The sequence below is a fragment of the Lepidochelys kempii genome, chromosome 7 (genome assembly GCF_965140265.1).
Source record: "Lepidochelys kempii isolate rLepKem1 chromosome 7, rLepKem1.hap2, whole genome shotgun sequence".
Lineage (NCBI taxonomy): Eukaryota > Metazoa > Chordata > Testudines > Cheloniidae > Lepidochelys > Lepidochelys kempii.
Window position 1 is genome coordinate 79,193,049 of NC_133262.1, and position 24,590 is coordinate 79,217,638.

General features: G+C 38.9%; 1 protein-coding gene across 1 annotated transcript in view; it reads left to right on the forward strand.

Annotated features, from left to right (window-relative positions):
- Positions 1-24,590, forward strand: part of LOC140914785 (solute carrier family 22 member 15-like) — a 63,332-nt gene that overhangs the window by 30,990 nt on the left and 7,752 nt on the right. Inside the window, exons 7-11 of the mRNA XM_073353442.1 lie at positions 502-642; positions 3,087-3,172; positions 9,052-9,160; positions 23,133-23,205; positions 23,910-24,068. Coding sequence (XP_073209543.1) covers positions 502-642; positions 3,087-3,172; positions 9,052-9,160; positions 23,133-23,205; positions 23,910-24,068 — 568 coding nt within the window. The remainder of the gene's footprint in view (positions 1-501; positions 643-3,086; positions 3,173-9,051; positions 9,161-23,132; positions 23,206-23,909; positions 24,069-24,590) is intronic.

The window sequence follows — 24,590 nt, forward strand, 5'->3', positions numbered from 1 at the left end:
GGTAATATATTTAATCCATGAGAGTGAATCTTTGCTCCTACCTGGACAATATACTTTATTATCCTTTTTATATTTGTTACATGAATTTTTCTCATGAGGCTGGACAGTCTGTTCTACTTTCATGGACCTGTCTGATGTATAGCAAACTTAGCTATATATTTAATAGAGTAGAAGTTAACATCTATTCAGTCTATTAAACAGTTTTTAAAAATACTTATGGAATGTCAAATCTCCCCAGGTTGGGGGGTGTTTGTGTGTGTGTGTGTATAAATATAATATTATATAATATTTATGGTGGTACTTTGGCAAGAAGATCGGGTTTCTTTGTGAATTTAAGTAGAAGCTGTGGTATCTTTTCTTTCTTTGAATGGGATCCATAATGCTGTGTGTGAAATAATTCTCTTTTTGTACTACTAGTACGTATTTAAAGAAATTTTAACTTAAGATCTTAGCTTTAAATGCTTATTACCAAAACTAATAAAACTTTATGGATGTTTTCAGGTATGTCTGCAGCCTTGTATACTATGGCCTAACATTCAATGCCGGTGAATTAGGAGGAAATCTATATCTAAATGTAGCTCTTTATGGCCTTATAGAAGTTCCTGCATTTCCTCTCTGCATGTTTTTTATTGAGAAATCCTGGTAAGAATAGTAACTTTATAGTTTTATGTCTGTATTGTAAGGCTAGAATCACATATATATATATATATATAAAATAGGGAAAAGCTTATTTTAGCTTTTTTTTTTTTCTAATGGTAAGATACTATGTACTTCTGAAACTGTTTTTCCCTGAAAAGTTTTCTGTAAGCTTGAAAGTTTGTCTCTTTCACCAGCAGAAGTTGGCCCAATAAAAGGTGTTACCTTGTCCTCTTTGTCTTTCTCTTGGGAGGCAGTTAACTGTAGGGCCTCCTGTACTTAAGGCAGGAATGTGTTTAGCATTTTCCACCCCTCTCTTTTTGGTGTCACCTAACTTTATCATATTAGGTTGAATTTTTCAATGTTTAGTGTCAGCCTAAGTAGGAACTTTTTTTATCTTTGGAAAAATCTGAGTAAAATAATTGTCAGTATGGATAGAATACTCTTTTTATATATCTTATTCTTGAGGAAATTCTGATCCAAAAATTAAAAATTCTGCCCACAATATTTTAAAATTCTGCAAACTTTGTCAATATATAAATATGGAGGCTCCAGCATGGCAGTGAGGAGCACAGGCCACTGGCTGCATAGAGGTGGGAGATCAGCTTGCAGCCCCCTTACTCCTGGGCAGGGACTCAGTGGTGAGGCTGTACCCAACCCTGACACAGTGCAAGGGTTAGGCCTGTCCCAGAAACACCCCAGGCCCTGCCATTCTGTGGTAGGCACAGCAGGTATGGGCAGGCAGGCTCAGCCCAGCAGAATCTAACTGTAGAGGGGCTTAGTATGGAGAGACAAATTTGTTGGGGACATTAATTCTGTACATGTGTAGTGGCGCAGAATTCCCACAGGATTAGAAAGTTTGCACCCAAATAACTAAACAAATTGAAATAGCAAGAACTTTGAACTTAGCTTGTTTTTATCAAGCATTAAAATATGAAGCCAGTTATGAAGAAAAAATGGTTCAGTATTTTTAAAGTCATAATCACTTAGTCCATAATTTTTCATATTTCTCTCTGTTTTTGGAGGCCCTCAGTTAGTTACAAAAAATTTTGTCAGTGCCAAAAGCTAAGCATTAGCTCTAGAAATCCAAAGCTATGTAAAACTGCAGTCCCACTGCCATTCAAGGAAGTTGGTGTGAAGTCCTGGCCCTATTTACGTCAGTGGCAAACTCCACTGACTTCATTGGGGCCAGGGTTTCACATATAAACTCACTGAGCTTGTAAGATTGCCAAGCTAAAATGATCAAGGACTTCAATTTAAACTGCATAACGTACATTCATGGGACATAAGCGGCTTAGTCCCTGTGCAATTTGTTTAAAATATATTCATCTGTATTTGAGAACTTTTTTTTAAATTCATTATTATGAGGGCATAGCGATGTATGTAGTTATAAAAGTTTAAAAGGTATTATCTGTAACAAGCCAGGTAGCCTGAAGTTTGGTATTAGCCTTAATCTACAACGTATTAAGAAATTCTTACATTTTGTTTCAAAAGGGTGAAAAGGATAATTTTAATGCAAATATTCTACATTGATTGTAAAGAATCCAGAATTCTGCTGTTGATAAGAGAAATTTATAGATATAGCTAATATATTTTACAGTGTAAACTGAGTAACAGGCACGTTCACTATTCTAGAAATATATTTAACTTTTCAGTTGAACTATCAGTGATTTTCTAATTTACTGACTGAGAATCAAATTTATTTGTAATCCTTTGTAAGTAAATATCAATTGTATATAATATAGTACTGCAAATATGACTGTTGGCTGGTGCTTCTCAGTCAGGTCCACTTCACTTTTATTCCAGAGTAAACAGGTGTGGAAATAGCCTTTGTGGAGTCGTATGTATTCTTGTTAAGATTTAAATATAAAATGAATTTTATACTTTTTACTTTATATTACAACAAAAACTATGTAAAAGAATATTAAGGTTTCATAATCAAGCACTCAGGGGTTAGAAAGGCCAGAATGAAGGTTGCCTATCCAGCCTTAATTCAGTCCCCTTGTGTGTATGCATTAGTATATAATCTCTTAATTACTCGAACATGTATTATATTTTCCACAGGATCCCAGCCTCATTCTTTGTACAGAATGGATTGTGCTCACAGAATGAATCAAGGCTGTGTAGTGAATGAGGCTGCTGGTTGTAGGACACCCTCGCTCATTTGTTGCAGAAGTTGACAGTTTTCATGAACAATGAATTCACTAAAACTGTTTTAAAAAAAATGAAACATTTTGCTAGAAAGCAGTCTCTGAGAATACTAATGCGTCGTAATTAAAAAGTATGTAATTACATAACTGAAACCGCTGTCTGAAACATGGTACAATATGTCTGTAATTATTATTATTACAGCCCTGGGCTTTTCACGGACAAATACAAAAAGGCAAGTTTTCTGTCTTGATGAGATTAGATTTTAACCTTATCTAACCATGTACTCTTTTTCTTCTTAGGTCTGGAAGACGTAAAACTACAACTTTTTTCCTGATATTTGCAGGGTTTACATGTATATTTACCATGTTTTTACCAGAAAATTCTGGTGAGTATGTACTGTTGTCTAAGTAAACTTGAGCTAGTCTATCTACAGATAATTGTTTTACAATTAAACTCAACTAATCTGTTAGGAAACAGTAGGGACCTAGTAAAGACTGTATATTTTGGAGATGTTTTGGTTGCATTAGAACTGGACATGGTACAAACTATTGAATAAAGTTGTGACAAATTGTATTTGCACAATTACAGTAGTTTTTAAAAAATCCTACCAGATTCATTGTAGAATCTTGAGCTATCTACTCATGTACATTTTATCTTACTTAATGTTACAAAATAGTAGTGTTACTATTGAGATACAGTTCGGCAGAGGCTCTCAACCTTTCCAGGCAACTGTACCCCTTTCAGGAGTCTGATTTGTCTTGCGTACCCCCAAGTTACATCTCACTTAAAAAATACTTGCTTACAAAATCAGACATAAAAATATAGAAGTGTCACAGCAAGTTATTACTGAAAAATTGCTTAGTTTCTTATTTTACCATATTGTAAAATAAATCAATTGGAATATAAATATTATACTTACATTTCAGTGTATAGAATATAGAGCAATATAAACAAGTCATTGTCTGTATGAATTTTTAGTTTGTACTGAATGGAAAGAAATATAAGAATGGAAACTAGAAAGAGATTGTAGTTTTAAGTTCGGCGAACATATGAATATTAGTGCAACACGATTGTGTCCAGTTTGCATAACTGTATTTGGTACATCATTTGCCTAGGAGTTGACCTTGGTATTTGGGTATGTCAATTTGCCTGTCAGTTTGTTACCCAGTGTACTGAAAAAGATATTGGAGTGCGTGAAATCCCTCTTTAAGGCATCCTAGGGATTCCTGTAAGTCTAGCCCAAGGCCAGACCGGAGTACTACAAAGGGTAAATTCTCAAAGTGTAAGACTGAGCTAGCCACAGCTTTTGAGCTCCAGGACTTGGTGCTAACGCCTCGCATGCTGGTGTAGATCCTTCCCCTGACTAAGACCAGATAGGCAGTTATCATCAAAGTGCTGAACTCAGTTGTAATTAAAACTAAGCCTGCTTCTTTTTCTCGCTATTGGCAATAGCCATGTTGTTGCTGCATATATCAAGATTGCCAATTTTTTCTTTTGGGACATTCTCCCTGGTTCCTACTGTTTAGGAGTAAGAATCATGGTGGATAGGATCTTTAGAGAAGAAAGAATTACTTATGTGTAAGTCTTGTTCTCTGGAGATAACATTATGAAGGGATTCTCATTCAGCAACCATAACTCCCCTCAGAGTTTGGGGGTTAGTCCCTTTTTAAGGTGCCTCAGTGTTTGCACTTAGTTTTTGTGTTTTGGGGGTGGGACTTATTTTGAGTCCTAATTAACCATTTTGAATTGGATGACCATCCTGGGAAATTCACATCCTGTGAAACCAAAGGAACTGACTGGAATATTCCAAGGGAAGCATTTATATCCAGCATACACCAGCCAGTAGGGGACCTGACTCTCTCTCTGTCCTACTACTGCAAGCCTCAAGTGTCAAAATTCTTTAAGCGCTGAGGTAGTTCTTCCAGGCTTGTGGTAATGACCCAAGGCTTAGGAATAGAAATCCTTTTGGAATTATATCTTCAGAGAAACAGAAGTACAAGTAAGCATTTTTTCCCCTTTTTAATGTAAAACTTTTCTCAATGGGATAGCCTCATGAGATATACATCTCATTTGCATGAGTGCTTGAGGAGGATAAGATATACTATATTACCATAACACACTTCAATACAATGCTAATAGAATGCAAGATCACTCAGTCTGAAATATTAAACTGCATTGAGCATTTGCAGCCTCCATTTATATTATACTGGTGAGCAAGTGAAGGATTAAACATTTATTAAAACCATATAACATTGGTGTCAGTTTCAGTGCAACAGGTAGCTTATTCTGCTAATGTGGGGCTGCAGCCCCAATTATCAGCTTTCCATAGACACTGAATTCTAACCACTTTTTAAAATATACTGATTTAAGAAAAAGTTATATTTATGTTTGGCATGCAGGCGGAAATAACTAGTAACTTCTGCTATTTTATGTGATGGACTGACTTTCATAGAATCATAGAATATCAGGGTTGGAAGGGACCTCAGGAGGTCATCTAGTCCAAACCCCTGCTCAAAGCAGGACCAATCCCCAATTTTTGCCCCAGATCCCCAATGGCCCCCTCAAGGATTGGACTCACAACCCTGGGTTTAGCAGGCCAATGCTCAAACCTCTGAACTATCCCTTCTCCCCATTTCATTTCATTTCAGTCCCTTTCAATCCAAACTAATTTTTTACTTTTTCTGATGATTTTTTAAAAACAGCATGTAGGTCTGTTCATCCATGTGTCAAAGCAAGAGTAAAAAAATATATATATATATCTTTAAAGATAGTGCACCAGTACAGAGTAATGATTGCTAAAGCACTGCTGAATTTCATAAAATCTACTCCGTTTGGAGTTTTGATGTTGTGGGTGACTGATAAAGTTACCATGTGCATGTCAGTTTCTAGCCTGGTCTGAGTAAAGTTGGTTCTTGGGCCCAGAATATTTGTAGTCAGTTAAACCATTCAGCTCCCAGCATCATACAGTCTGATTCAGTTCCCAGCATGAAGTGAGGATTGTTCCCTCTCTAATCTGGCCCTGTAGTTATTAGAACAAAGCAATTTTTATTAGCCTCAGTCTGCATTCCTTGAAGTATTTAACAAAAAAATCTTGATTTTTATTATAGTGGATTTAAAATTATAATTAGGTACTAAACACATGCACTGCATGTCCTCATCTATTAGAAACTTGATTTCTAGATAGCTCAGCTTGTTTATTAACCAAAATAGATCCAAATAATTTCACACGTGGAATAAGACAAATTACAGCTTTTCAGCCATTAAAGATGATGTCTATTGGTCAATTTAAAAACTTATTTTTAAAATTAAAACACAATTAGAACTTTCTTATAGTTCCCCCTACACTCTTTCTTCCCATTCCTTTAGGATTAAGACATTCATTCATAGGAACTTTGAGTTGGAAGATGGGGCAAACTAAACTATAATTTTATTTGATTTCAAAAATAATTCTAAGAGTTAGGAGCAGCTTCCTCCATTTTCATCTCTTGTAATGGACTCTGGTGAACAAAGGTAGCAAGTTCCAACCAGAAGAAAATTATTTTACTCAGATTTGCGTGGTAGTATACAACATGAATGTTCTTTTAACTTGTACAGCTCTTCCACTGATGTCAATGGTCCATTGAAGTTGAAAGTTATTTTGTGTATCTGGGAGGGAAATTTTTTTAAAAAGCAATTCATATTGAATTAATCGTATCCTGGGACGTTTTTCCTAGTGTTTGACCGTGAGTGCCAGTCAGAGTTTTAATCTGTGTAATAGGGACATTGAGAGCTACACTATCCTGCATGGATAGTTCTTCTACAGTAAAATGTAAATATATATTTGGGTTCTTCAAGATGGAAAGTGCCACTGAATGAAACTTTGCCTACTGAAGTAGAAGAGCAAAACCTTAATGTGTATGATGACACTCCATGTGCAACATTTCTGATGCCATTATCATAAAAGCATAGTCATGGTGACCATTCCCATTCCCGGTGCTCCAGCAGCTACTTAATATCAACTTCATTTATGAGCAATCTCTGGTCATCTCTGACCCACACAAAATGGCAAAGATCAACCAACTGGTGATTATACCATAAAAAATAAAAACTGAATGGCAAATATTTGAGCTTGATAAGAAACTTGGAACTTTCTTATTTTCTAACGTCATTTTCACAAAATTCTGCCCAAAATAGTAGCACAAAATTACCCATTTTCAGAAATATTTGAAGAACTTCCCTTTGGATATATTCCTCCAGACAGATTTAAATTCACAAGGCCGCCACTAGATGCTTCAGGTGAAGAAATAAAGGAAGAACTGAAAGGTTTCACGTTGACACTTGATGTGAGGTTGCTGGTTGAAAATTAGAATTGCCTCATTGATGGCTACCAACATCCATTCAGGAGAAAATGTGTTTAATACTGTTGATTCTACTTCTGGAAAAAAGGCCATGGAAAATTGTGTCAGAGTTGCTAACGATGCCATCCAGGAATGCAAAGGGAAATATGGCAAGTGAGTCTTTTGCCTCAGCAATAACACGATAACATCTCGGGTATAATAATCCTAAATGTCTAATGTATGGCTGTTCAGCACATCATTTAAGCCTCACTGAAAAAGCAGTAATAATTGAAGTTCTAAAATGCACTGCAGCTACCATCAGATTCATGATTTGTTGATTGAAAAAAAGAAAATTGATGCCCCAGTTTCTCAGTTACGCTCAGTGCACCAGTACAGAGTAACTATCAGGAAGACTGGGTTTCTGCGTTTGCATCCAGCTATTAGATGTATGTTGAAATTTGCATTGAGCGCATGGAGGATTTTTTAAAATAATCTTTGTATCCACTTTACATTACAAAGGTTTCTGCAAGAAGACATGAAACTTGGAAAAGCAATTGAAGGAAGTTTCAGAGTTCCAGTGTATATGCTGATGAGCCTAGTATTTCAGTTCAAGTAGAAATCTGGCTTGATCCAGTTAAAAAGAATTGGAATCATACAAGGACAAAATAAACAATTGAGAAACAATCTTTTCCAATAATTAGCCAACATGACTTGATCCAAATAAGTTGAACCCAGAACTGGAGGAAGAATTTGAAATACAGTTCTTGGAACATAATTCTGACTTTCTTCCTTTTTTTTCTAGCAAGTAAAATTGAAGATCCAGATTTCTACCCAAAACATCTTTTTACAAATGAGTTTGTGTCATAGTTTGTTTTATCAAAATGGTGGAAGTAAAATCATGTTAACAGGAGAGTTAAACTTAATTCTTTCAGATTTTAAAAGATCTGCACTCTTCTCCAGTCAATGTAGTATCAATTGAGTGTGTGTTTAGTGAAAGGCAAATAAGTTGGTAAAAGTGTCATTATCTAAAGAAAAATACAAGGGAGTAAGTAGTAGGCCTATCTAGTTAGTAGATTAGGGTATCAATTACAATATTCTTGTTTTTACTTACAGAATTTCAAGCTTTTCCTTTTAGAAAATTATGCCTTTTGATTGAATAGGCTTATGAATTCAGTCACATAATACATGATTTTGTACTTGTATTGTCATAATACATTCATGTTTTTATTTCATTTTTACCTTAAAAAGTCCCACCTTTTCTTGTGTGCATGTGTATGTGTTTGTCTCTCTCTGTCCCTCCCTCTCTCTCTCTCTCTCTGTCTGTGTGTGCATCTCTCTCTCTCTCTCTCTCTCTCGTCATTATTATTGCTAGTAACCTTGGGTTTCCCAAAAGCATTGGGGGAGACTTCTTGGTCAGAAATATACATCTTAGTCACATGACAGAATATATGTTTTCTCTGGAGGCAGGGATTTTAGTTGCCAGAAAGACATCTGTCAGTGGGATGAAGTCCTGTATATGTGGTGCAGTAGCATCATAAATTTGAGTATATCAACTAGGGCATCAATTTATGATCCCACAGGGAATGCAAAGGTCAGACAATAAATGTATAAAAAATATTACTATGCGAAACCCATTTAGAAGTGGTTTAAAATAATTTTTTAAAAAAGGTCTACACTTAATTAGTGGACTGTAGGGGAATTTTTTTTTTTTTTTTTTGCAGGAAAGAGGTCTTTAATTCCTTCCTATCCCAGTTCAGGAGGATATTTGGTAAGTGATAGGATAGATAGCTTTTACGCTGGAAGAACAAACTTCAGTAGCAAAGAGTAAATGCTATACTTGTGTTTAAGTCTGTTGAAAAAGACCATGTTTTCAACTTAGTACAAAAAAAACCAGGAAAGTGTACATATTTCTTTATAGTCACATTTATTTATTTTCTCTCTTCCAAAGGTTTATTCTTCAGTCCAACTCTGTTAGCCTTGTGCGGAAAATTGACCGTCAGTGCTGCCTTCAATATAGTGTATATATATACTTCTGAACTCTACCCAACAGTAGTGAGGTAATTGAAAATTTAGATCTGAATAACTTTTGATGTAGGAAATGTAACTTCTGGCTAATGATTTGTTTAAATTTGTATTACTGAATTGTTAATCTTGGCTCAAATGAAAACATTTAGATTCATAGACTTTAAGGCCAGGTGGGACCATCATGCTCATCTAGTCCAGTGGTTCTCAAACTGTGGGTCTGGACCCCAAAGTGAGTAGAGACCCCATTTTAATGGGGTCACTAGAGCTGGCTTAGACTTGCTGGAGCCTGAGGCTGAAGCTGAACCCCACTGCCTGGGACTGAAGCCCTTGGGTTTCGGCTTTGCCCCCCACCCTGCCTGGGGCAATGGGGTTCAGGGTTTGGCTTTGGCTTCCACACTTGGGGTGGCAGGGCTCAGATAGGCTCAGGCTTCACTCCCTGCTCCTGGGGTCGTGTAGTAATTTGTGGTGTTAGAAGGGAGTCGCAGTGCAATGAAGTTTGAAAACCCCTGATCTAGTCTGACCTGCACATTGCAGGCCACAGAATCTTGCCCCACCCACTCCTGTAAAAGGCCCATAACCTCTGGCTGAGTTACTGATGTCCTCAAATCATGATTTAAAAACTTCAGGTTACAGAGAACCCACAATTTAGATGAGTTTAAACCTGCAAGTGATCCATGCCCCATGATGCAGCAGAAGGCAAAAAAAACCAGGGTGTCTGCCAGTCTAAGCTGGTGGTAAATTTTTTCCTGACCTCAAATATGGTGATCAGTTAGACCATGAGCATGTGGGCAAGATCTAGCAGCCAGGTAGCTGGGAAAGAATTCTCTGTAGTAACTCGGAACATTCTCCAACTAGTGTCCCATTACTGGCTGTTGGAGATATTTGCCAATAGTTGTCGCAGATCAACTACATGCCATTGTAGCAGTTTCATCGTACTATACCCTCCATAAACTTATCAAGCTCATCCTTGAAGCCAGTTAGATTTTTTTTTGCCCCCACTTCTCCGCTTGGAAGGCTCTTCTAGAATTTTACTCCTCTGATGGAAGTCTAATTTTAAGCCTAAACTAATTGATGGTCAGTTTATATCTATTTGTTCTTGTGTTAGCATTGGCACTGAACTTAAATAACTCCTTCTCCTCCCTGGTATTTATCTGTCTGATGTATTTATAGAGAACAATCATATCTCCCCTCAGCTTTCTTTTAGTTAGGCTAAAGAGTCTGAAACAGTTGATATAGCATGTATGTAAATGTAAACAATTTTCACACAAAAGGAGTTACTAGTGGCTGGGTTATTTTAATTTCTGTTTGTTAATTTTTTAGTAAAATAACATGAGTTCACACTTATCAAGGCAACTGATAATAAAATTTATGACTTGAATATACTTTTTATGTCAGACACATGTTCTACACCAGGGGTAAAATAAAAATCCTTCCTTAAATATAATCCTAGGTATATTTTTCCTATTTCTATCAATAATTTTACTAGTAAAATTCTTATTCGTAAAAACAAATTTCTACTCCATGACTTCTCCCTTGTCTTGCTCTTATACAAAATACCATAATTGACATGATGGAAGAACATTTTAACTTAATTCTTCAGTATGGCTCATGCAATAAAAAGCTGAGTTCTTATAACACTGCTGTATAATTAAAGTCCCCTATGTAGTAATTATGTGATGTCTTTTGAAAAAGTTACTTGTTTATACCTTCATGTTATTTAATTAAATATTTTTAACAAATAATTTATATGGCGCCTTAGCAACCACACATTGTTTTACAGAAGTATAATATGCAAACAAATGAACTGAAAACCGCACCATATATTACATAGTTTTTTGTCAACCTATTGTGAATTATCACACCTGTTATCAAGAGTAAGTTAACAGCCAAGTTACAGAAGTGAAGTACACAATACCCTTCCTGTTCTCCCCCTTTTTCCCATGCCACCAAAATATTATCATTTATATGGGAGTAGTGCCCCAAAAATGCTGGTCAGAATTTGGGCCCTGTTGTGCTTGTCGCTTTGTAAACAAACATAAAGGAAGATATGAGTCCTTCTCCAGAAAGCTTACAGTCAGAAAGGACAATAAAACAATAAGTAAGGAGAAAAGAGGTGAGGGGCAACCACATATAAGCAAAGTCCTCAGGAATATGGTAGGCACACTGCTTGTTAGTTCCTTTTCTTTTTCCTTTATTAGAGGGTAGGGAGAAATAGCAGTAGGAGATGAGTAAATAGTAAGAAAGGAGTTAGGGATGCTGAGTGAAATGGGGAAGGAAGGAGCAGCAGACAGCAGACAAGGGGAGTGAGGCTGTTAGTGGAAGGAATGTGAGAGAGAGGGGTTGGAAGAGGTTGGACCAAACACCAGACAATAATGTTCAGAGTTCAAATAGTAAAAATCAGTTTGACTTCATTAGCTGTAGAGGTCAGGAGAACGTGGTAGTTAAAACCCCTTTGACTGAGCCTCTGCCTGATCTGCTGTCATTGCTGTTCCAAGCTCTATTGCTATCGAATTCCCTACAGCTCATTGGAGCTGGCTGCACACCCAAGAGATGCTGTTCTGCTTTGAATTACATGAATCTACAGCTCTAGGGGACAGTCAATGGGAGCAAATTCCATAGGCTGAGGCCCTCCATTCAGGAAAACCCACTGATGCTCCTGGAGAGTTATAAGCTAGGAACTACAACAGAAGCATCCCAGCTAATAGTAAGTGTGTTAACATTGAGTTGAGGGTGGTCATAGGAGAGCCAGAACTTTTAAAAGTGGTCATCAACACCTTGAACTGCACTTAGCACTAAAGGTTCATAGTAATTCTCAGCTTATAAGATACCACAATTGAAGGAGATCTGCACACTCTGACTCTTCAGGATTTCGCAATTTCTGTCACAGACCATGGGAGAAGCTTTACATGAAACAAATCCCTGTGTTTGAAAACCTGGGCCAAGTTTTAGGTTTATAACTAACTTACCTAAAAACTAGTTAAATTTGGGTTTTGTTACAAAAATTTTGTGTATTTTTAATGTTTGCCTCCTCATCCTGTACTTATCATTCTCTGAGTCTGAATTGTGTGAGTTAAGCCTGGAGTGATAAGTTTTAATTTCTTGGCTTTCGTTTGTTTCACAGTGATCACATGGTTTAAAAATTTTATTTCCGAAGTCATATTGCTGCTATTGCCAGATATGCAACAGCTCATGTTTACTGAGAATTATACCAATACTCAGTTGTAATTGAAATAAGTCCTTTGTGATGGGGGCTAGGGGGGCAGTTAATCAGGTACAGCTCTGTCCCCCTGGAGAATCTGTACACTTATTTCTGGAACAGAAATAACCAAATATTATGTTTGGAGAGGTGGAGTGTAGCGGTGGGAAGAGGAAGAGTACCATTTTTCTAAACTATCTTCATTCTTGAAATTTGATTACATTTAATAAAACAGTATGCTATTGCATCGCACGTCCCATACTAAAACTGTTTTCACTTACAGGTTAGTGATTATGTCACTAACATATGAATATGTTTATATATTCTTGATATTTTAATCAGTTTCAAATATTTTCATTATTTTATTCAAGAAAAATGTCACACTAGTACTTCAATTTTTGTGCCAGATGGTTATTTTGAAAACAAAACTTTAGCACCACCTCGTGGTATTATGAACTTTTGCAGACATCTTCAGTATTCCTTTCCCCATTTTATATTGAAGTGTAACTATGCTGTATGTTAAATTAAATATTTTGTTCAAAAGCAAAAATTTAAAATCTTAGAGGAAACCAGAGATGTCATAGTATAATCCATTTCTTCAATTTTATTACTTGTAAAATACATGCAGGTTTTAAGTTCAGTTAACACCTATTTAGTGCCAAAGACTCCCAGCATCCAGAAATTATAGAAAGAAAACAAAAGTGCATTGTCTGCTGGTCCAGAGACTAATCCTATAACAGAAACAATGGCAAAAAATGACTAACTCTAGGAATATAGTTTACTAGAACCAACACAAAGCTACAGTACCCACTAAGAACACTTGTTTCTTCTTCAAATGATTGTTCATATCAATTCTACTATTGGGTGCACATGCACCCCAGACATATGCAAGACGATTCTTTTGGCCAGGAGTGTCTGTTGCAGCCACACCCCAACCCTAGATTTTTCTCCACCTCTCCACTCCCAGGTCATAAAGTGTAGAGGCAGGCCCAATTGTCACTTAGATTCTTCTTATCACCTGTGAACCCTTGCAGTGTCCATGTGCTTCTCTGTGACTCTTTTATGGTTTGTGTTACTGTAACTTTTAGTTTGGTTCTTGGCTTTATAAAAAATTAAAATTTGTACTAGTTCATACTTATTTTTCATAGATAGGTATTAATAGGTTTGGTTATAAAAACATTTTGACAGAACATTTTCTGATGGAAAATACAGCTTGGTCAAAATTGAAACTCTGTGAAATTGTATTTTCACAGAAATTTTAAGTAAAACCAAAAAAATCTGTTTTTGTTTAGAAATTACTTTGTTTTTCTTTTTTGTATTATAAATTAGAAGATAATATATAATAATAAAAAGTCAAAGCCAAAACAAATCAGTTCTGCTGAAACAAAATGTTTCAATCCAAAACAATTTTTTCTGGAATTTTCCTTCAGAGAATTTTGAATAATTTGGGTTTTGTTCAGATTTGAAATTAAGCCATATTTCAAAATCTCAAAGTAGTTCATGAAACAGAAGTTCTTTGAGTGATTGCACTGAGGCATTCCACTCTTGGTGTCTGTGCGCTCCGCTTACACTTGTTGGAAATTTTTCCCTTAGTGAAACCTGTTGGGGTGGCTCAAGCTCAAGCTGTCATGCCCCTCTGGGCACCAATATAAAGGGTCCAGCTGACTTCAAGCCTTGAGTTTCTTCTTACCACCCGGCCTTGCCTTTGCAAGGATTCTCAGTAGGCTCTTTCTAGATTTTATTGTAAATGGTTTTGTAGTATTATTCAAGTTATTATTTAGTTATTAGTGTAGTTAGATTAAGTGTTACCACACCTGATGATTTCATCCAATACCTGGTACAGAGGGATGCCTCAGTCACTGAACTTCAAGCCCCTGTGTTTCCTGCAGTAAGCTGCTGCCTGTGAGCATCCAACACCTAGGCTGCTTGAAGTGTTTGGAAGAAGTTTGTGTTTGGCATCACTGCCAGATCTGCAGAAATTTTAAGCCTCACACAAACAAGGGCCATGAAGAGAGACTAACGTTTTTACTTATGGAGGCAGGCTTGAGACCTCCGTCAGAGTCAGGTCAGTTGGACTCTGCACTGAGTGCTTTGGCTTCAGTGAGGAATACATCTCCTGCTTGCCTGAGTCCTGACACTGCTCACCCTCTCCATTGCCTAAGAAGAGGCATAAAGCCTCCAAGTAAACTGCTGAGAATAGATCTCTGGGACTGAAATCTGCTAGAAGTGCAGTTAAGAGTAAAATGCTGCCAAAGTCCAAGCACATCTCTTCTCTGGCAATGCAGAAACAGGGACTGTTGACTCCAGGACTGAGGCAGGTACTGTTGAGTCTGGAGCCTGAGGGAGCACCTTCCACATCTGTAGCACCACACTGTACTGACACCATCTTGGTACTGATTATGCTGGAGACATTTGTGGCTGCCAGAGATCTCTTGAGCTTTTCAATACTGATATTGCCAACAGTACAGGGGTCTGTGCTCTCGGTAGCGACAGACCTGGGAGCTGCAACAATATCACTGCAGGACTCTGTGCCAGGTCAGCCCTGATTGCCTTGTATGGCTCATCCTTCAGTACTGTCAAAGGGGAAGCCTGCAACACTTACTACATTGCTTCCTTTTCCAACTTGGCATCAGTCACTGGCACCATCAGTCAGCCGAAGGAGAGTTATCCTGCTCTGATTCAGAGGTTGAATCCTACATTTCCCAACCTCACAGCTGCTCTCACTACTCCCCGCTGAGGCACTACTTACCCTGCCATGGATTCTTCAGATGGAGCACCATCGAGTGGGTGGCCAGGAGGTCATTGGGGTCCTAAACCTGTCCAGTGGCCTTTTTGGAATCTGTGGCATCCCCCTTCCCGGTTTCCAGACCATATTCGAGGCATTCCTTTTCAGTGGCCTCGGAGAGGCATACAGCACCTATTCAACAGAGAACACCAGTTCCTGAGCCTGGCAACAAGCCCAGTACTAGGCACCAAGAGCTGGCTCAGGTGGACCCCGCTGGACAAGTGATTGAGGAAGAGCAGTCCCAACCTGCACCGGGCTCCTCTTAATCCTCTCCCAATGAGGTAGTCTCCTCAGGAGGCATTTCACATCCCCCAGATGACTATATGGCACACCAAGAGTTGTTAAAGAGGGTGACGTTGAACCTGGGCATCCAGGTGGAGTAAGTGAAAGAATTCTTACACCCCCACAACATATTTTGGCAACAGAAGGTCCTTCCAGAGTGGCCTTGCCTCTCAACGGGGAATTATGGACCCCATTAAGGCGCTCTGGCAGATCTTCGTCTCTTTCCCCCACCTCAAAAGGACCACGTGCAAATGCTATGTGCCAGCACAGGGATTTGAGTTTCTCCTTTTCACATCTCCCCCACCCCCAGGCTCGCTGGTGGTATCCATGACCAATGAGAGGGAATGATGGGCATCCAAGCGTGACCCCCAAATCAAGATGCAAAAAATTAGATCTCTTTAGTAAAAAAATTTATTCTACTGGGGCAGGTTGCAATTTAGAATTGCCAACCAGCATGTTCTCTTGGGCTGATATGATTTTAATGTCTGTGATTCTATGCCCAAGTTTAGAGACCTGCTCCCAGAAGAAGCTGGCAGGAGTTCTTCTCATTAGTGGATGAGGGGAAATCTGTGTTGAAGAGCTTCATTGCAAGGTGCTCTGCATGCAGTGGACTTGATGACCAGGTCCCTGGTTTCTTCAGTGGCCATGTGCAGGAGTGCCTGGTTGCAGGTCCAACAAACTTTGCAGTACCAGCCCTTTGAAGGGTCCTTGCTCTTTTCAGAGCAAGCAGTCTCTAAGCTCAGTGGCTTGAAGGATTTGAGGGCAACCTTAAAGTCCCTGTGATTGTATACTCCAGCACCTTCCAGGAAGCACTTCTACCTGCAGCAGACCATAGACAGTGGGTATAATAGGCCAGTGCAGGCTAAGCCTTCCCTGGCACAGCTGTGGCTGCTGGACGCCAGTTGCGGAATTTGTGAGAAAGTTTTTGCTTGTTATTATGCGACATGCATGTTCTGGGGCAGCTGAGGAGGCTGCATGTGCTACTTAGCTTCCTGGGTTCATCAGTAATCTTCCTGAACTCCAGGAGATTACTGATGAACCCAGGAAGCTACATAACACATACTGTCTCCTCAGCTGCCCTGGAAGCTGTATGGCACATATAAAAAGCTCAGGTTCCTCAGAAGAGACGTAAGTTTTTCCCACTGCGTGGCTTGGGGTCTCAGGAGAGGAGGTGTGGTGTGGCTGGCAGGGCTCCAGCTGGCCTGGGGCTCCAGCTGGCCCGGGGCTCCAGCTGGCCCAGGGCTCCTCCAGCCATAGGAAGGCAGAGGGGGTGCTTGGAGCTCCAGCCACAGGGGCACACCTTGGGGCTTCTTTGGGATGGGGGTGTTTGGGACTTTAGCCACTGTGGGGGAGCCTCGGATAGAGGTGGTGGGGCTGGGAGGGCTAGCCTCCCTGCCCATGCTGCAGACCCACCATTATTCTGGACCTGCTCCTCAGCCAGACCTGCAGAGAAAGAAGAGTAGGCGTTATAGGCCTAGACAATCTCCTCCTTCTGTCTCTGTATCAGTGCCTTCCCCTATCCAGACATGGGGACTGGTATTCTTCCCTTGACTTAAGAGACACTTACTTTCATGTGGCAATATTTTAAGGTTACAGAAGTTTTTCAGGTTCACAGTGAAGCACTCACATTACCAATCCACTGTGCTCCTTTTAGCCTGTCGGCAGCTCCTCAAGTTTTCACAAAACATGTGTCTTTGGTAGCCGCATTCCTGAGGAGACTAGGGCACGTCTACACTAGAAACGTAGGTCGTCTTACAACCACTGCAGTAATTACTGCTGTGAGCTCCATGCCTGGAGTCTGGGTGGCTCCTGGACTCCAGTGTAGCCACCAGGCTCTGAGCGGGGATCTGGGAGCATGTGGGCTGTCGCCCAGCTGTGGCAGAGAGCTGGGAGCTGAGAGCCTGGCCCGGGGTGCGGGGGAGGTAGCTATCTGAGGTGATGCAAAGATCCTCCTGGCTCCAGTCATGAGGAATACCTAGCGAGGTCCAAACCACCATAGCAGGTCTTCTGTTTGAGGGCCACAATCTCTTCAAGTCACAAACTGATAAAGCCATTCATTAAAGGACTTTAGAGCTACTTTTGCATTCTCACTGGGCTTGTATACTCTATCCAAGGAGTAAGCAAGCCAGACCTAAAACTTCCTTCAGATAGTATGGTGGACAGTGACCTCATTTTAATTCACAGAAGGCATCAGAGCCACTGAGGAATAAAGAGGTTGCAACATACTTTTCTCAGTTACAACCCACTTGACATCGTCCTCTGAACGGCAGTTTCTACACCACTGTTGAAAGCCTAGCAGAACTTTTTGAAGTTCACTGCCTTGCTACACCCTAACACGGCTGTTACTCTGAAACCTTATCACTTTCTGCAGCTGCCTTTTTTTTGGACACCTGGACTGGGAATACCATGAGATTTGTTAGCAATCTGTACAGTACATGTTCTAATATCTCTCTACCACCATGCCCACCCACCTTCCCCGTCCCTCGTCAGGAGCCTCTGTCATGAGATTCTGATTTTTATCCCCCATTATTTTCTCATTCAAAACAAGAAAGAGGGATGAAGTCCTACCCCTGTACCTTCGATGTCTCAACATCCAGCTCACAGAATATACCTCAGATTCTTGGTTTGAATGTTTCACTTCTAGTGCAGGGTCCTGTCCTCTAGTCTTTCTGTAGCACTGAGGGTGTTCACCAAGTGCTTGCTAGAGATAACCACACGTTTAGAGACAAGTGATCCACGTCTGCCCATAGTCTGTTCATGAGTTGATCTGAGGAAGATGACCACAGCAGGTTATTGTAAGAGGTCAGCCTTCCTCACCAGCCTCTTAGTGCAGCCCCAGTCACCTTCTCTGCTTTGCCTGACATAGTCTTGCAGAATAGTAGTGGTCATTCTCCATCCAAACCCATCATAGTTATGTCTGACGGCCTAGATGTGACTGGCTGATATCCACTGAAACAACTTATTGAGCTGAAGTAAAGAACATTCTGCTCCCAAGCAGGAAAGTCTCATCTAGACTGATTTAGAAAGCTGAAGTGGAAAAGGTTTTTCTATTTGGGCATCTCAGCACCAGCTGGCTCCTTTCTCAACACTGTTTTTGGACTATTTACTAGCTCTGAAACAATCTTTGCATTAATTCCACAACAATCCATCTAATAGCAATATCTGCATATCACCCTCCTCTCCAGGGCTGTCATCACTGTATTTTCTCACCCTCCGATGGCTAGATTCCTAAAAGGCTTTTATTGATGGTTTTCCTGTAGTTCAGTAGTCTGCTCCCTTTTGGGACCTCAGTATAGCATTAATGAGGTTGATGCGTCCTCTACTTTGAGCCCTTAGCAACCTGTTCACTATATCACCTGTCAGTGACGACTTTTTTGGAGCCATTACTTCAGTTTGAAGGGTTTGGGAGATTCAGGCCCTTATGTCAGGTCCCCACTATACGTGATGTTGTCAGTAGCTACCGGTGCGGTGCTCTGCTCTTGTTCGATGATGATAACAGTCAGCTGCGTGCGTGTTCCTTCTGTGTGCTGCCCCAGCTCTGTGAAGATAGTTAACACAGCAGACCCCTAGAGAACCCCCAATGACCACAGACTCCAGTAAGGTACGAAGGAACATCGGCCAGTTTTATTGTCAAACGAGGCACAGTAATAGTTCCCTATAGACTCTACAGGGCATACTATGAATTTGTGCTCCCTGGCAATGGACTCAGCTCAGTCAGTGGCGGGAATTTCCACTGCCCCCTACGCCAGACAAAAGACACCGCCACCCCAGGGATGTATTCTTATACACAGATACAAACAAGTTACATAACACTCCTGACGTAGTGAGGTGCAACCCCTTTACGTAACAATGCACCATGCTTCTACGCAGTAAGGTGCCGCCTCTTACCTTATACATGTTGATTCGAACAAAACAACTCTGTCCATCATACTAGCCTTTTGCCCCTGTCCTTGCTATCTATGTGGACGGTATAAGAATGTTCTTGTTCCATTTGTGTATGGCTCTGGTATCTAATGCATTTTAGATATATGTTTATGCAACAGCATATCTTTATGCAACATCAGCCCTTTCCTTGCCAGCTTCTGTGAGCAGGGCCTGCCTCTGGCCCACAGCTTAACTTTGCTTTATGTCAGCAAAGTCTTGATCATTACTTTAGCTCAGGCCGTAGGTCTCATACCGTGCCTCTGATACCAAAAGGTTTATGTTTCAGGGCCTCATCTTACTACACATGATTTTCTAAGGACAGGATTGCTCTCAGGCCTCTTGCCCAAAGTTGTTTAAAGTTCATATGAATCAGTTTATTCATCTCCCAATTTTCTTCCCAAAGCCTCACTCAACCCTGGGGAAACTAAGCTATGTACACTAGTTGTAGTAAGGGCATTGGTACTACCTTAACAGGACAAAATCATTCAGGAACACCGTTAGACTGTTGTGGTCTTTGCTGATAAGAGATCATTTTTCTTTGTTCTTTTAATCTTCTTAAACATATCAGTCAGTGATTCTTCAGAGCCTAATAAAATATAGGGTATACAGTTTTTCAGAAAATGAATACTCTGTTTATTGAGAATATGTTTTAGCACCTTACCCTTTAAGAGTACATACTGTGAACAGAATGTTTGTAGCAAGATCTTCAGCCTCATCAATAGTAATGTAGTGTATACTCTCAGATGCGTGGAACAAATCATTAGAATTCATTAAGATAAAACCATGGAGAAAATATTTATATGTGAACCTCCCAGAATATTAAACACCAATTTATCTGAATATTTAGGCAGTGAAGCAATCTCTGTTAATTCCAGTTAATCTATTGGTTGCAGTGTTGTTGTAGCTATTTTGGTCCCAGGATATTAGAGAGACAAGGTGGGGAAGGTAATATCTTTTATTGGACCAACATCTGTTGGTAACAAGACAAGCTTTCAAGCTTACACAGAGCTTTATCCAGACCTGAAGAAAAGCTCTGTTGAAGCTTAAAAGCTTTTCTATTTCACCAATAGAAGTTGGACCAATAAACGTTAATGTATTAACATTTTTTTTAAACTCCTTTGGATGGATTGTCATTCACCCTGATGCAACCACATAGACAACTGTATATTATCGATACTTATTTCTTGTTTGTATATGAAACTCAAGCATTTGCAAATAATCAATTTTAAGAATGTGGGGAACAGATTTCCTTTTTACTTGATGAATTTTTGTATCCACTGAACTGAAATGTTAAATGTTCTTCTGGTTTTCAGTTACCTGCCACTAAATTCTACGTATATGATTGATAAATTGGATATAATAAGCTTACCACCACTTTTGACTGTGAGAAGCTTTATATGGTGCTTCCACAATCCTGATGTATAAACGATATAGTAGAACTAAACCAATAAACTTGACAGGTGAATTTTAGATGACCTCTAATTAGAACAACATTTAGGGTCTGATTCTGATTTCACACTGGTTTTACACCAGTGTAATTCTGTTGACTACAGTGTAATTACTCTGGAATTACACTGATCTCAGAATCAGGCCTTTAGACTGTCTGAGATGGCACCTGAAGACTTGCTTTCACAATGGTCTGAAAGGTGTCATAAAATTTTTATGTAAACAATGGAGGAGAAGGATGGTAGATATGTTTGTTCTTCAAAACACACTTGCCTTTTTTATCCATGGTTTGCTTTGGCATAGGCTTTCTATACTTTGTTTATTAACCATAATCCTTCATTTCAGTTTTGATAGTTCCTGCAGTAGATACATTATTGAGATAATGGAGGTTCTAGCCAGCCAGAACAAAATGTACCATGTTAGAAAATATTCCCTAAATTATTCTGGAATGCTAATGGATTCAGTTCTCTGAGTTGTAGTGACAGTGTTTTACATGAGCAACATTCTGTTGAATTTTGGATTAAGTTAGTTAAGTACTAATTTTTTAATTGACTCATATTTTCATCTGCATACAAAAGAAGTAAGTATTTTGCATTTAGAAGGCTGTGTTCTCCCCCATTATCATTACAAAATCCACTAACATTCTGGATTTGAGAGACCTAGGGTTTATGGAAAAGAGAGGAAAGATTCATTTTATTATGATTTTTTGTTCAATAAGTTAACTGGTTGTTCTTTGTTCTTTGTATGGATTCTGTCAGAGAAAGGAGGTGTTTGGAGCTGGTGGTAATCTAGAGTGATTGGGAGAATATTAACCATACCTGATAAAGGATGAGAATTAAGAATTTTTGACCCATGTAATCCTGGGAGAAGACATGGGTTTGCCCTGAGTTTTGTTGGCAGAACTCCTACTGGCAATGGCCAAAGATCAGATGTCCACACTGTTGCTGTTAGATGTGCCAGCTGCTTGTGGCACCATTGCCTGAGGCATTATTGGCTTTCCTGAAAACTTGAGAGGGGTAGATGCAGAGGTTCTGAGTGACTTCCTTGTTTTTCTTTTGGGAGAATGCCAGAGGATAGTAGTGAATTGCTTCCTTTTTAAAACCCAAAGTTACTCTTATGTGGGCTTCCACGAGGTTCTTTGCAGTTATCTGTTTTATTCAACATGGGTAAAGGGCTTTTAGAAGTTAGTGAGGAGAAGACCTGGACCTCAGTCATTTTGGTATGTTGGTGACCTATCACTAATTTTATATCTGTCTTGTTTAATCCATTAGCTGTGGTTCAGTGATGTAGCCAGGTTGTGGTTGAGATTAGGGAAATGAGGACAACCAGGCTAAAGCTCAGACCGGATATGACTGAGGTGATGATAGGTTGGGAGAAGCAACTGAAAGATTTGTTGAAGATAATAGCATCTGTGTCTATTCTCTGTCACTCAGGTTCACAACCAGTGGTATTAATAGACCTCCCAGCTGCCGTTAGGCAGTCATGTAATTGCAGTGGCCCAAAAAGAATTTGTATTTGATCAGGAAGTTGCAACCATTTATTTCTGAGGTGGACCTTTCTACGCTTATCCATGTCCTATTACAGTGTACCCTTTATGATGTTGTACCTTTAAAGTTAATTTGAAAACTGAGTGGAATGCAGCAGCGCGGTTGGTACCTGGCGTATCTCTCTAGGAACATGATACACTGGTGCTCCAGGATCTGCACTGACAGGCCACTGGCTTCTTTGTGAACTTTAAGGTTTTCTTTTTGATCGATAAAGACTTAAATGACTTAGGACCTTGCCTGTCGCAGAGACTGCCTCTCTTCCTGTGAGATATTCCATTAGAGGTCCTTAAGCTGGAGTTTACTCAGTGTATAAGGGAGGGAGTTGCTAGATCATTCTCCATGAGGTTCCTGTCAACTTTGGAATTCATTTTGTAGCCCAGTCCAGAGTAGCCCACATTTATTGATTTCTAGAGTATGATGTAAAGCCTACCTGTTTGTTCAGACTTTTGGGAAGTACTGGAGTGCATCCAAGGATGGGTTTTTTTGGCATGGATATCCTTGGGAGATAGGTTGGATATTTTCTCCATGGGCTGGTTATAGTAATTTTTACTGTTACACAGTTGATTTACCTGCTGAACTTATATTAATTACATTAATAGACTGATTTCCCCTCTATCCTCCCCCCCCCCAAAAAAACAAACCCCAACCATTGTCAGGCTGTCTCGAGTCATGGATTGACATTTTAAAAAGTATTTGTATAAATTTCATTTAAAAAAGAAAAATAAACTTTGGATGATACCTGACAATAGAATTACTTGTTAAGGGCTCGTTCTAATCATATCACGTTGTGAAACTACACATCCTTTTTCCCCCCTTTGGTACAGAAATGCTGGCTTGGGTGTCTGTTCAATGACTTGCAGATTTGGTGGTGTTTTGGCTCCATTTGTGCCATCCATGGTAAGTTAACTTTTTATTTTATTCATTTTAATTACTGACACTTTTCCCCCTAAGACTTCTAGTTTATTGGAATAATCTCAGAATTGCTTTCATGATTCTGGCATGGCAGGTAGATCTTTTACAAGGGATACTTATACATACCTCTGCAAATGTATATTTAAGCTCTATTTAATTACAGTATATTGATATAGTCAAATTCCAGACTTAACTAATGAGAGAGGGTGTTCTGGTTGTTGTGTGTTTTGGGGTTGTTTTTTCTGTATTTACAAAACAGTATATCTTTTTATAAAACTTCATTCCTTTGAGAAAAAAGCAAATTAACATTTTATCTTTTACATTAAGTGAGTTACCTAGTATTTATCTGCTGCTGCTGTCTTTGTAAGCACATTTTGTATGGATACCTAGTTAGTACCTGAATGCTCTTTGGCTTGCAAACATTCATAATGGAGATTTTAATCGGAATAATTGCTTGTATAGTGAGTTTTTGATCTGTTCTTTTCTTAATGTATGTCTAAATAATTACCATTGTTAATGGATATTACATACAAGAATGCTGTGAAGAACAGATCTTTTGATATAACTTCTTTGTGTATAATTAATTGAAATATATTTATGAAACATGAACAAATAATGCTGCAATAGTTTTAGAAATATACTGGCGCATGAGTTAATTTTGGGTTTTTATCACTGATTTTTAATTTCAGAAGTCTCTTCACCCATCTGTACCATTCATGGTGTTTGGAATCAGTGGAGTATCAGCAGGATTCTTGACTCTTCTTCTTCCGGAAACTCTTAATAAGCCAATTGCAGAGAGCATTGAAGACCTTCAGAGTCCTGTATGCCAAATGCTTAAAAACAAAAAGGCGGAGTAAAAAAACTTCTTTTAATCTAGTTTTTTATTAAAGCAGTTTCCATACATTTTATGCAAGTCCCACTGTAACACACATTTCTAAGTTATTCAGCTTGGGCATTAATCTGAAATTTCTGTTTTTTCTTTATTAATAACATCTTTGCTCTGTATTTGTTAAATAGAGTTTTAAAAATAGTTTGTATGTCAAACAAGAAAGCTTTAAAATAAATTTTCTTGCACTCATTTTCACCTGTGCATGTGATACAGCACAAAAGCCATAGTGCATTTTTCTTATTGTTGAACATAATTTTAAAAAGCAACCTGAAATAGTCACAGTTGATACAGTAAGGCAATTAAGTCACTCTCATGTATTGCATTGTACCCTTTTTATTTATGTCAAGTCCCTTACTAGAATATAATATTTAAAAAAACAGTGTATGATATTTGAGGTGAGTGTTTAATCCCTTATTTATTTCTCCTCTGTTGTTAGAAGCATTTGGAATACTTTCCTCTAGTAGATGAATGCCTAATAAAA